Source organism: Nanorana parkeri, unplaced genomic scaffold (assembly GCF_000935625.1).
Source record: "Nanorana parkeri isolate BGI_ZX_2015 unplaced genomic scaffold, ASM93562v1 scaffold2461, whole genome shotgun sequence".
NCBI classification, from domain to species: Eukaryota; Metazoa; Chordata; class Amphibia; order Anura; family Dicroglossidae; genus Nanorana; species Nanorana parkeri.
The window spans coordinates 123,876-138,340 of NW_017308729.1; the positions used below are offsets into that span (position 1 = coordinate 123,876).

Genomic DNA, 14,465 nt, shown 5'->3' on the forward strand with positions numbered 1-14,465 from the left:
ACACCACACACACACACACTACACCTGCACACCAACACCCAGTCTCCTCACGGCTTCTGACCCCCATTTCCTCCACTGTTCTCACCACCTTTCCCACTTAACTCGGAAACTGCACCAACGCCAGCCTTTGAACTCGCTGCCATTGCACCAACACATGCCCAGCACTCTCCACCACTGAACCAGTGTGCTCTTTTGTGCTTTCTGCCACTGCTCGGATATGCCCTTCCGTATTCACCTGTTCAACCAGCACACTTTTGCTAGTTGCTCTTTAAAGTATGAAATGGTTTGGCTTAGTTTATTAAAATTTCTAATTTTTTTTGTGAACTGGCACAATTACCATCCCTAACTGGGCACCTACCAGCTGACAATGATGATGAAGAGAAAGAAAAATCATTATTTTACAGGTATTTTTCTGGCCTGCAGGAACATCTTTGCACAGCGTCGTGGATCTCCCACTGCAATATTATAAATCAACTGAAGTCTGACGTTCAGGCACTTTGTGGTACCACAATTATTGGTGATAATGTTCAGATATGTTTCTTTGTCCCTAAGGAACAAGGCCCCAACCCATCTTAAAGTCAAGATTAGGCCCCTTCCAGTAATAAGCTCTATCTTTCAGCTGTCAGAGTCTCTTCTAGCCAATGAGGCAGTGAAACTTTGAAGGACAAGTGGTGGAGGTTAGGCCTAAGAGGGAATGGGGCCCTCTATATAGCCTGTGCATAGGATCCAGGGTTCTTCCCATGTTCAAATGAACTGTTTTAAATACAAGTGCAGATCTGGTACGCCATCTGTAATATTGGTTTATACACTTTGGTGGACGTATCATATTCACATTAATTATAAAAAAGGTACAAAGAACATTGCTATTCTTCTGGTTCTTTTAAATGGGCAAAAGGTAAAAACTGGTGCTATGGGTCTTGTACTTCACAGCATTATTGATTTTTAAACTACTTAATTAAATCAGCTTGTTGGTGTCCAAGAAATAAAGGCTTCCAAACACTGTATGCTTATCATACATATATAGTATAGATGCAAGTTAACATTTATGGTAATACAAGAGAGTAATACTGCACAGACAGAAAAGGATGAAAATGTCTATGTTCTGAATTATTAAAGCATTTGCCACCAGAGATAATAAAAAATAATGCTGATTAGAAAATGCATAAACTAAAAATACATTTCAGGCATATTTCATTCTAGTATTTTTAGTGTAATAATAAATGTATGTTTTTGTACTGGTGCATCTGTTCACCCAAGATAGTTTGATGGCCATATAAGCTAAAGCATGTAATTACTTATTAGTTTCACAGTGTGGAGTCTTCTGTACTGTCATACCATAGGGCCATCTGTCCCTTTCTGGGCTGACTTGGCAGCTCAGCATTACTTTGCCTGGAAGGCTGCCCTGCCTACAGAAAGGCAGATTTTGCATTGTAATGGCAGGTGGTGCAGCTTTTACATGACAATGCACTCCTATGCCTTTTAAAAGGATCACAGTTTATGTTATTGGGCAGGAAATGGTCAATCTGTTTAACCTTCTTCCTGCCAATGTTAAGCAGGGCGCTATTAACACAGCATACTGCAGCACAGTATTGTTTCAAGGGATATTCCAGCCTTTCAAAAATAAGAAGTCACTGTAGTCCGCAATGATTTACAATAATTTCCAGAGACCCATTGTTGGTTAACTCTCATATAATAAAATGTGTTAAGCTAATGATTCTATCAGTGTTCTCAGAGAATAATAGAAGTGAGCAGCACTCGATATTGTGCAAGAAGCATAAGCACTTTTATTGATCTGTCACATGCATCATTAAGCCAACGTTTCGGGGCTGTGCAGGGTCCCTTCTTCAGGGCGACATAGTCACTATGGAAGTATTTTCAAACCCTTTAACTGTCCCAGATGTTAGTGACAGTGACTGTACACTATTTATGTACATGCCCTATAAATTCCAAATACAGCATACAAAACAGCATTGCATTTTCATTGTGTCTCAATTGCTGACTAAACAATCACAATGGAATTATTTCATAAGCTATATTATTTAATTTTTTTATTTATTATTGGTATTTATAAATGCTGACAATTTTTGCAGTGCTTAAAGTGCATATTCACATCAGTTCCTGTCTTCAAGGAGCTTATCATCCACATACATGCATACACACAAGGCCAATTTAGACAGGAGCCAATTAACCTTCCAGCATGTCTTTACAGTGTGGGAGGAAACCAGAGTACCCAGTGGAAACCCACGCAAGCACAGGGAGAACATGCAAACTCCTTGCAGATAGTGTCCTGACCAGAATTTGACACTGTACCGGTTGTTTTAATACGTTAAAGTAAGCCAAGCATCAGATTTATTTTTTAATGTTAAGTGCATACAACCTAAGTAAAGTTTAAGGTGAATACTTACAGGTATTTTTACCCCTCACAGACTACTTCCCAGAACAAAACATTCATCTGCTTTTCTCTCTAGCAGGATGGAGCCTTTTTTGTTCAGTCATTATCCTGAGTCAATAGCTACATCTGGGCTTAGTTTCTGGCTCAAAAATGACACAATCATGTAAATTGTGGTAGCTGTTAAAGTTCTTGCTCACAAATATCAAATGCAGAGCAGCCCATGGTGCAGTCCCTCACCTTGTGATTTGCAACAAAGATTCTCATGCAAGGTCCCATGCATACAGGCATTACAGAATTGAACTTTTAGAGGTCTCTGAATGCAGCTCTATTTTAGCCAATGTGTCCGTGCACATTATGGTATTTAGATCCTTATTTTAAAGCAGCATTCTTGGGCATAAAAATAAAATGCCCCAAAATCGTGTTAGGAGAAGAGATTACTGGCATCACTTGCACACATATGCTCTTAAAGGGATACATGCACATAAACTATTTTGAGTGTAAGAAAGAAAATGAATATTTTAGCCACTAGAATCAGTTTACTCACATGTGCCTCCAAATACCGTACATGCATAAGCGGCATTTGTATAGCTTTGTTTTTTAGAGCAAACTCACCTTATCCAAAATTGTAATAATTTCACAATGAAATTACATGTGGGATTAATAAAGTGTGGTTATGACTGGGGGAATCTGGTTGTAGTTTAGTAAAGAGGGATATGATGTGTTCATGTCCTTATGAAGAAATTAGATTATTGTCAGTTTTGCGGTAAATATACTAAGTTATACCAGATCTGTCTCTTGTTTTCTGATATAATGGTACAGCCAGACATTTTATGATGAGGTGGGCTATAAGGAACTAGTAAAGCACCCACGTCACTATAAATTCTTGCTTAATAAGCCATACTCTGCAGAAGTCATTATTTCCATATACTGCACTGGTTACCTGAAACATATGTATGTAGCATGGAATAAATGGCTCCATCATAATAAAGTGACACTAAACTGAGGAGTTAAATCTTGAAAATGCAATTAAGAACCCTAAACTATTAACATAAATGTATCTTATTTGTGTATCACTGGGCTGTAGATCCTCAAATCATCTCTGAATTGATGCTGACACTGTCCTTCCTTCTGGAGGGTGGCTACTTTTGTTCCCCATGGTCCCTGTGTGTTGTAAAGTAGCAACGGCTTCAAGCTCGCTCCCATGATGGACTACAATCTCACATTTAGTTTACTAGTTTGTATTAAGATTGTAGTCCATTACGGGAATGAGCTTGGAGCCTTGGCTACTTTACAACACACACATGGGAAACAAAAGTAGCCACCCTTCAGAAGGACGGACGGTGTCAGCAAAATTCAGAGATGATTTGAGGATATACAGCTGAGTGATATACAAATAAACTACATTTTTGTTTATAGTTAGGGTACTTGAATGCCTTTTTAAGATTTAACTCCTTAGTTTAGTGTCATTTTAAGCTCTGTGAACCAGCATTCATGGATGTACAGTTGGCCCTAAGGACAAATAAGAAATCATTTGCATTCTCTGTCCACTATTCTAAAATGAGGTATGAACTTCATAATCTTTGGATTTGTGATGAAAGTGAGTCAAGCAGGCACCTTCTGTTTTAAGACATCTCTACTGTGTTTTAGTAATAATTACATTGCTACATGTATCCCTTTAAGAAAATTAAGTCTGTACTTGGCATTTCTAGTTAGAATAATGAGTAGTGATTTCTATTAATGGTTTACAATTATAATTACAAATACATCCATGCTCAAGTTCCATACAGCTTAGTTATTGATCTTTAAAAAAATTGAATACATTAAAAAGAAAATTGCTGCAGGTCTCACTGATAGCGAGGGTACAAAACAGAATTTTTTCGCATACATATTTATAGATATGGTGGAATTTCCTGACAGTTCTGCAGCATGGGTTCCATGAATAGGATACAGGCTGCTGGAATGAGGGGGCTGTTTAGATAAGCATGTGCTGCTTTTCAGCAAGCCTAAAACCGCTCCAATTAATTTGCAAATCCCATTGAGACTAGAAGCTGAAATAAATTAAAATGGATGGGTATGAGATGTGTTTAGAGGGACTGGCAAGCAATGTTAATCTCATAAGCAGTTTTAGTTCCTTCCTTGCTTCAAGTAACAGTATAACATAAGCATACGCATGGTGGCCATGGCTTATTACTGTAGCTTCAGGTTAAAAGGAGGTTTAATACCTCAGCAGTTTGCTCATTCTGTAAATGTGTGTGTTTTTTTTTTCAAATGTTCCTTTTTATTAAAACAAAAAACAAAGATTTATCATAAATCGAATAGCAAGTACTTTAACCCTGTTGCGTTGCTGCAGGCATATTTGTAAGGCAATTAGTGTGGTCTACTGTTTAGAGATTGCATTGTTTCTATGGCAACCACTGCCGGTTTCACATCTACCGTCTTTATTCAACTGACGCATGAAGAATGTCTATTTTTTCTGCTAACAGGAATGTTTAGATATTAAAGATCATTCAAATGTCTGTTTTATCTTGCTCAACGTTTTCAGGTCACAGTTCACCTAAGATTTTCTTCACCTAAGATTCTATAACGGATATTTGTTTTAAGGTGAATTAGACAATAGTCACATTACAACATATACTCCCCCAATTACTGCGCACAGTACCACTTCAAAATATTATGATTCAATTATATGTAATAATACAATTTTTTAAATCATCCCACTAAATTAGATTTTATAGGGTTTGACTAAAACCATATTTTACTCATACAGAGGAAATATGCTCAAAATAAAAATTATCATAAAGCAATGCTAAGATTTTTGTTAGTATATATTAAAAAAAATAGCAGAAGGGATGAGAATGACTGAGTTACCCTCTAAGCCAGGGGTGGCAAACTCAAATTCATTGGGGGCCGCATCAGCAGTATGGTTACCCTCAAAGGGTCGGTTGTATAGGACTATGCAAGAATATCTCAGCTGCTACCGGGATAGTGCAGGCTGCAGGAACAGCACCAGCAAGCTCCGGAAAGAGCACAGAGTAGAGAGGGCTGGGGGAGGAGGTGTTTCTCTGGCCTCCCCCACCAGCGCCCTCTAGTGTCTACTGTGTGGTAGTGCCGGCTCTGTTCGCTACCACACAGTAGACACTGCTCTGCACAGAGTCGGCATAGCGGACCGGCCTTGGCTGCTGTGCGGGCCACATTACACTTGCTGTGCGGGCCTTGTGTTTGCCACCCCTGCTCTAAGCTATAGTGCTGGGGTATGTTCCTGGTACTAATTTGAACTCAAGAAGCCACCTAGATAAGTATTTGAAATGTCTTCAACATTACTATGCAAGTCCAGTTGAATGTGACTAATTAATACTAGCTTTTAGGTGCTTATCTTTCCTGCTCTAGATTCCACTCAGTGGTAATAATATTTAGTAATGCCTAAGCACTATATAGCATGATATTAGTCTGCTGCTGGCAGGAGGCCTCAGGTGGAAGACTGCAGTAGGAGCTAACATTTGTGAACACAACCAAGATTTACACAGACATCAGAATTTACAACACGGTGTCATCTCTGAGGTGGCATTTCAGTCCTGGAAATAGATGCTGCTATTGAATTTGCCTGAACAAAGATGGCTTTATCCTTGTGGAGAGGAAAGCAGGTGAAGGCACTGTGCTTGCCGTGAGAAGTAAAAAGTGTTATATTTACATATTACGTTACCTTTATTCATTGAAAGCAGAAATAAAACCCACTGTAGGTCTCCAGGGCTTTTGCCATAGGATGCAAGTATGCACAGCAGATTTGCACATTATGGTAGACGTACCTGCCACACCCTCCTTCAGTGATGCAACGACTGCAATCTACCACATTACTCCATTACTGACATCTGCATCCGGGGTTTGACAGCTTCGGCCATCTTGATTTAATGGACTGCATTAAAGTATAGACAAAACTTATTTTTCAATTTTTGGATTCAGCAGGCAAGGATTACAATCCCTGTCTGTGAATTTCCCTCCTAGGGAGAGTCACCCTCTTTTATTCCAGATAACCATTGTCCCAGGAAAATAATATGATGAGAAATCTAATATTTTGAGTTGCCACCAGAACAGCATTCAGAAGGATACCTTCCAGTGTGGTTACTTGTTCTGCTGACAACTGTCTAAGTGGGGATTATCTCTTACATCCTGAGGTGCCAACAGGACAGGACGTGAAGAGAAATCCCATGAACAGGACACAGATGGCAAAAAACCTGACAGAGGTTTTAACCATTCCCCACTAAATCCAAATAGGAACAATAGGATTCAGATATACCTTATTTATTCAAGCAACTGAGGCATGTGCAACTTAGTACACATCCAGAAGAAAAATGCTAGCAGGCAAGGCAGCCTATTTGCCTTTAGTAAATCAACCCCACGGAGTCTCTTCTGCAACAAACGTCTACCTGCTAGCAATTTTTTATGAATACACTTTAGTTCCACTTTAATACAAAAACTATTTCTGTTACTAGGTCCATTTTAAAGAATTCTAGTAAAATGGACAAAAAAATCCCCTGCACAACAGTTGAAAGTATTTGCTTCATGCTAGAGTGCAAAAAAGTTTATCTATTCAAATATATTTTGTAATGTCTTGTAGGTGAAAGCTATGTTTGTTCATCCGACAACTTTTTCAAGAGACTGGAATACACTAAGAATGTCAACCCGAACTGGTCTGTGAATGTGAAGACACCCTCAGCTCAGAAGAGCCCTCAATCACTTGGCACCAGCAATAATGCCCAGTCTAGGGAGAACAAGGACTTTGTTCGTCCCAAGCTGGTTACTATCATTCGGAGTGGAGTAAAACCAAGGAAGGCTGTACGCGTTCTCCTTAATAAAAAGACAGCCCATTCGTTCGAGCAAGTACTCACTGATATCACCGAAGCCATTAAACTGGAGACAGGTGTTGTGAAGAAGCTCTACACCTTAGATGGAAAACAGGTAAGAAAAAAACAAATACAATGGTCCATAAAGGCTATAAGTAACCAATAAATTGAAACTGCAGGTGAAGAGCTAAATACACAATTTAAATACGAATGTTTACTGTTTTATTTGCCAAAGGATGTGACATATTTTGGAGCCATTCTTGGAATTTACACATGCGTTTCACACTGGACAGCTTGACTGGGAAACATTCTCTCCTGCCTCCTGGATCACCTCCTTACTAACTGGACACAGATGAAGATCCTGATTCATAATCAGGTTGGAGATGCAGAGGTGATACAGGAAGCTGATTTGCTGAACCATGAAATAAGTGTATGAATGTATAGTCTTAGTGATATGTGTAAATCACAGGATTGGTTGTAGAGAATTACAAAACCTTTGGCAGATAAACCGGTAAACGTATTTGTACTTAAACTGTGTATGTAGCTCTTTGTCTGGCATTCTACTTAAAGAAGAACATGTTCCTTAATAACCAAGGTTTTCTAAATGTACCCCTTTTATCCACTAATGCATTGCACCAACAATTTCATTTCATACTTATGGGCGTATGTTTTATGGCTTAATGGTCTGTAAATATTACTATTAAAATGAAGCTTCTGATTACAGTTGTGCTGAACAAAAGACTATGTAGCTGCACAAGGATTCCTTCGAGCTGTGTGGGTTTTGCTTCTGACTTACATACAGTATGTGAAGGATTTTAAAACAATTTGAAGTGTTGGAATTTTGATTTGAACTTTATAGAGCAACTGTATTTTTTGTTGCTTTTGCCAGGCACCATATAACATTGCTTTTATTCCTCCACATGCAATAAGTCAATGTAAATGCATCGAAAAGACTTCCTAAAACCTTTGAATGATCCAAAAAGCCATGTATGCAACATTTGACTTGAAAAACAAATACACCCTCTACCCTCTAATGCGTAAATGTACCCTTAACAATGCTCCCCTCCCCCTGATATGATTACATCAGCTGCCCATTAAACATGACAGCATTTCTCTGTATGGGTAAGCATGACATAACACCTGTCTCCCCACAAAGTAGCCCTCAGGGCCTGAGCATCCAGTCATGTTTATTGGATGCTTGGCCCCAAGGCTCCACTGTGTCCTGTAGTGTCCTTGGGGGTCAGTGGGAGGAAACAACAGGTGCAGAGGGGACCAGAATATTCTTCAGACTCCTGTAACTCAACAATAGATTGCAGATCGAGACAGGTAAGAATTCACTATTTTATTTTATAGGCCTAACTTTTTTCAGCAGTGGCAGGGTCACTTTAAGCTATCAGTTTGATCCCAATGAAACCCCTCCTTGCGAGAGGCATATTTGCTTAGTTAAAACTTGTTGAAGGCAACAGGCTGTCTGTTTTATATTTTAAGTTCCTACTAGACTGTTAAGTCCCTAGGTTGTGACCTGGAAGTGCCCAAAAATAACTTCACCCATTATCATACCAAACAAAAATCGGCTTACAGCCATAGAATGACCACAGAGATCTGTGGAAGAAGATTTAATGGAATAGCTTGCCTGATGTGCCATGAAAAATATTTTCATTATTTATATACTGATAATTTTGTATCCTCTAGGTTTTGGAATCACTTATTTTTGCCTTTACAGTTATGTTATTAAGTGTTAGTGAGGTTAGCACAAATGGTGAGCGCTTAAGGATCAGTCTCTGAGCCGTTTTAACAGAAAAAAGAACAGTCTTTTATTTCTTCAAAGGCAGACAACCAAGGAAGTTCAACATAAAATAGCTTTACTTCAGCAGTACAACATACAGTGTGCTTGGAAAACAGATCATCTCACCCTTCTCAGGTTGTCCTGCTCAGTGGCTCTCTCAGCCTCGCCAAACTTTCCAGCCTCCCAGGCTGTTCATGTGCCTCCAGCCCACACCAAACTTGGCTTGGCCTTTGTGTGCCTCCAGCACACACAGCTACCTGGCTCCCCTCTGACTCCTGAACACCTATGTTCCTCTTCCCAGCTGGAGCCCTGAACACACTCCAGCACCCTCCTCATGAGGGATGCACACAGGTACACAATCAGGTGCTGGCTGCCACTAAAGCATGGACCCAGGAATGAAGATTTCCAGGATCCCAACTATGATCCAGAAAACCTGGAAAGGACTGAGAAGCTAGCTCTTTCCTGGTACAAGCAATTGCTTCCTGGAGCCACTCAGCCCCTCTGGCTGAGAATCCTGGGTGACTTTTAGGCCACCAATGGCACAGTATGCTTTAGGTAATTGTGATAAATGTTTATTTGCTACATCTAAACTGCTCCCAACAGATGGCGGAAATCTATAGAAGTTCAGATTTTAAAGCTAACTGTTATGTCACAGAAAAATGATGGATCAAAGCTTAAGTAGTTTTCAAACTAATCTAAGAACAAAAAATGTATTGATTGCATAATACCAGCCCTTAGATATGGCAGTTGAATGTCTTTCTTTCTTGTTGATCCTGCCAATGACACACTTCCTGCCCTAGGGTGACAATGCTCACTCACCCTATTGTATCCAAAGAGGAGCAGCATTGTAACACTAGGAGAGGACTACAGAACATCTTGTCTCTGTCCCTCTACACTTCTTCATAGCATATGGGGTAGTGATTTGTAGTCCACAGAGAGAATAGTGCTAACTGATCAATGTGCAATACAGGCATAGAGTAGAGTAACTTAAAAGCTCACTGGAATTCTGGCAGGATCAAGAGGTATTTTACAGTTTGTTTGTTTGTTTTAACTTTTAATGATGTATTTAAAGGACCAAACGAAAGGAAATAGGATTATTGGTTTACATACACGCTTTAACTATATATTTTATTAAATATAGATGAGTAAACTGACTCAGAAGCTCTTACTGGATAACACTTTAGAGATTACACAGGCATTTATTTTGTTTATAAAATGACAGAATGCCTTAGTATCTGCTATGATATTAGTCATACAATGCTTAACAATGCTGCACTCGCTTCACATAATGGTGACAGTTTCTGTCTTCTGGCAGACATAGCGTAGTAAGCTAGCAGACGAGAGGGTCATTTGTGTTTAGTGGGGTCACCGGAATAACCTCATAAATCCAGGTAAACCTGCAGTCTTTTCATTTTATGCCCCATCACTTCCTAATAAAATGTGTAGTCAGCCATTACAATAAAGAGTTAGTGTAAATTACAAAATTGAAAGGCTACAATCATTCAGAGATGTTCATGCCATCAAATGATTGTATAAATTCAGTATATATACTCAATCGTAGAGGTGCCAGATTAGGAATTAAAGCAGCCCAGGAATACAGAGCACAAACTACACCAGTGCTTTGAAAGTAGTACCTCTCTCAAAGCATCCCGCAGTGCTGAAGGCACAGAGCTTTCAATTTAGGTCTGAGTTACTAAATAAACTTTGTTACTTTAGTGGGCATTAGAAACTACATGTAGACATACAATAAGTATGCTGCCATGCTGACAATAGGATCTATAGTGTATAATTAACAGCAATGAAATTCTGTCTGATGAAGCACAAATAGTAGGTTTATGTGTTCTTAGTGATGTGTCTCTTTTCTGTCTCTGTATATTTACTGTTGAATGTCTCCGACATCCTATCTTATCTAGCCACTGGATTACACAGAGGGGCTGATATACTAAAGTATATATGCATATGCCAATATGTTAACAACCAAATAATATCCTCATTAAAATTGTAATTGCTACACAAGCTACAGTATTTTGTTATTTAATGGTATTAACAATTAACAATCCTCCATTTTCCTTGATTAGCCAGCCATAGCTGCCAAAATGTTATGAATGTCCTTTCTTTTAGAAAGGTAAGATTACCCAGGTAGTAGACTTCTTTTCCAAAATCCCTTACTGTCTTCTTCAGAACCCTACACAGCTCTAATCCACATACCAATGATCCTTGTACTAGGAGGTTTTATTGTGGGGAGACACTAGAGGGGAGATGGTATTTCTTATTGCAACACTGATCCTGTTGATGAAATATCAAGCTGTCCTTACCAGTGCATTTAAGTAAAGTAAGTGCACTGGCATTGCCTATCGTAGTGTCTGCAGCAACATTTGCTAAGAATGATACACATTGTGCTTTTCTTGCAGGTGGGCTGGGCATTTTATTTTTCAAAAAAAAATGCTATTTCAATTACTAGTGCAATACTGGTGTTGAAAATGTAGGAAACCATAAACCAAAATGACCAATCAGGGTTCAGATTTTGCTGTCCATTAGGGAATTAAGATTATATCAAATTGGTTAGTCTGGGTTACACCATCTTGTACACTGTCGTTACATTTGAATTAAATAATCTTAATGTTCATTTATAGTTAATCAGATAGTATATCAGGACAAGTTCATTTAATTCCTTCTGCAAAAATAATATTGTATAAGAGGTTCAGGAGATGAACTGTTATTTTAATACTTTAATTGCATATTTAAAGTATGAAATTTCTAGGACACCTCAAAGTGCAGAGGTCTTTTTTGGCAACCGTGGAAAATGTGAAAACCAACATAAAGTCACTGCACGCTGAAATCCATAAAACCATTTTAAAAGATTAATATGAGAAACCTTTCTTTAGAAATAGCTGAGTTAACAAAACACTAAGAATAATCTTTATATTAAGTCCAGCTGACAGTGCTTACACATATCTTCATCCTTATCAATAGCGGCAGACTCAAGGATTACATGTAAATGAGACACCGAAAAGACTTTCATCACTTCTTTAAATGGCATCTGAGTAATGTTTTCAATGAGTTCAAGACATGAAATTAGGTTTTACATGTACCACAGAAATTGTGCACATTAAAACATGAACCAATTTAATTTTTTTCTGCAAGTCCCAAATTAGTAAATTTAAAGTAAAGTGGGAGCATGTTTAATTGTGTCCCTCACTGCTTGTCTTGCCGATTTGGATCAGCAGGCCAACATGTGATGGGAAATCTCTCCAGTGAGTATAAAGACTTTCTTTTTTGCTGACTGGGGAAAGGTTAGAACCTCTGTCAGGTTTTCCTTTGTGTCTGGGCCATCCACTGCCAAGACACCTGTTCCCCTGGTTTCTTTTCCTGGTGCCACAGGTATAGGAAATTAAACAGTCCTTGTCTAAACAAGGACACAGGCGTCAATACAATTCTCATGGATGTCCTTCCCATTCACTAATCTTACCAAAAACTTAAAATAAGAATGTTTGACTGTAGTTAGGCTTTAGAATGTACCTGTGTGATGGACATTAAAGTATGTATATATTCTTAAGTAGTAAAATGTCTTTAAAATAAGTCACCCCTGACCTCTTTAGCTGCTTGTACTAGTAAGTTACTTTCATATGTTCTCAAAGATCACAACAAAGGCTCTAGAGTTAGTTTTAGTCAGTTTCTAGCAGCATAAAACTCCTGCTTTGTTTTTACATTAGAGGGATGGCGGGCTGACAAGATTCTAGTGCAATAGAAAGTAAAAGGGGAAAAAAATCGGTGCCTTTGCTGTCTGTCTAAAGATAGATTTATCCATAACGCCTATAGCCACAGAGTTGAATAATGGTTAGTTTTAGAGTGCATTTACTGCTTATGTAGAATATGTACATACTTAAGTGTGCATAGTCTGGGCACAGGTGTGCAGCTCTGCATGCTGACTTAAAATAATCTTACATTAATTTGTTAAATAAACATGTCTTTCATTTATTTACAAAAAGAGTTCATCTACTTCCTGGTCCACTTCTAGCACAAATTATGTAATATGCCAAAGTTTTGCATCCAAGGAAGTTTACATCAGCAAAGCATTACGGGGAAATCTCACCTGTAATCTCACGAGATCTCAGGGTAAGGCATTCACCAGCCCCCCTCCCCCCCCCCTCCCCCGAGATGATGTGCAAACTGTCAGAAGACTAGGGAAGAAAAGAGAAATAAGGTATGCAAAGAATACAAAGTCTGCATTTATCTAGAAGTATGCGTTTGTAGATTGCCATTACTAAACATTTCTAAAGGTGTGCATGCTGTTATGTTAAAGATATGGGCAAAGGTCCGCTTTAACTGTTGTATGCTGTGTAATCAATTAGTTAATGGTTGTAACGGGAACCGCCGACTACGCTCACCTGGGGTCCGGGGAGGGCACGGTTCCGCCGCTTCTCGCCGCCGGCCGTCTGCGTCCCAGGGTGGAACGCACACATCCACTTCCGGGTTCGGGCGTCGGATGCGTTCCACGGTGGGACGCGGAAGTGCGCCGCCTCGACCAGCGGCTCCACCCCCAGCCCCTGGCCCTATATAAGCGCCCCAGTGAGACAGTGTGGCGTTCCACTAATGCAGACTGGACGCCTACTGTCTTCTGGGACCCCACAGCTCTTCTACTCGCCTGAAGCCGCTACAAAGCTTTGCATCGATTGCTCCTGGACCCCTGCACTTTAAACTGCCTTCACTTAAAACCGCAAGTACTTGTGCTCATTTGCACTGCAGCTTAAACCTTTGACAGTATAACTGGGAACCCTGGATTAGCTCTTGTGCTCCCTCTAGTGGGCTGTTGGGAAATTACATCATTGACTCTAACTAAGGCTGCAACACTCCTGAATTTCAGTTATCGTCCATAACCAATACAAATTGAGGGTACTATTATCAAGATTGGGAATATGCTGTAATACCCCTTCTTCCTTTCTTTGTTTCTTTGGCTGTGATGCTTGAACCCTAACTCCCCGTTAAGATTGGGAGTGAAACCAGGGTTCCGTCTGAGTAGCATCCGCAGTTGCGATCCACAACCCCGAAACTACCCCAGGTGTTACAATGGTAAGGATTATGGTTAGGATGATCAACATTTCCATTGTTGTGCTGGTTATACATTTCTGCATTTTGGCATCAGCCCATATGGCTTCAGCCCATATATGTCTGAACCAACCTCAACTCCAAGAAATGTTACCCTTATGTAGTGATGGTTCTTGATTTACATACAGGATTTGTAACCATTTATACAAAGGCAGGTTTTGCACAAGTTGGGATTACTGACTGAACATGGGCAGTCACTCTATATTGAGAATGCTTTTCAGTTGCTATAACCTGAGTATTTCCAGTAAAGAGCTGGCAGTATATGCCTGAAGGGTGCAGAGTGATATGAGATCGCTGGGAATAAGTACTCTATGTACTATAACCTAGGGCAATGTTTATATAT

At 39.4% G+C, this 14,465-nt stretch overlaps 1 protein-coding gene across 1 annotated transcript in view; it reads left to right on the top strand.

The window, feature by feature from the left end:
* LOC108801721 (neuronal migration protein doublecortin-like) overlaps positions 1-13,665 on the top strand; it is a 32,612-nt gene extending 18,947 nt beyond the window's left edge. The window contains exons 3-4 of the mRNA XM_018573629.1: positions 7,005-7,345; positions 13,369-13,665. Coding sequence (XP_018429131.1) covers positions 7,005-7,345; positions 13,369-13,665 — 638 coding nt within the window. The remainder of the gene's footprint in view (positions 1-7,004; positions 7,346-13,368) is intronic.
* The last annotated feature ends 800 nt before the right edge of the window (positions 13,666-14,465 follow it).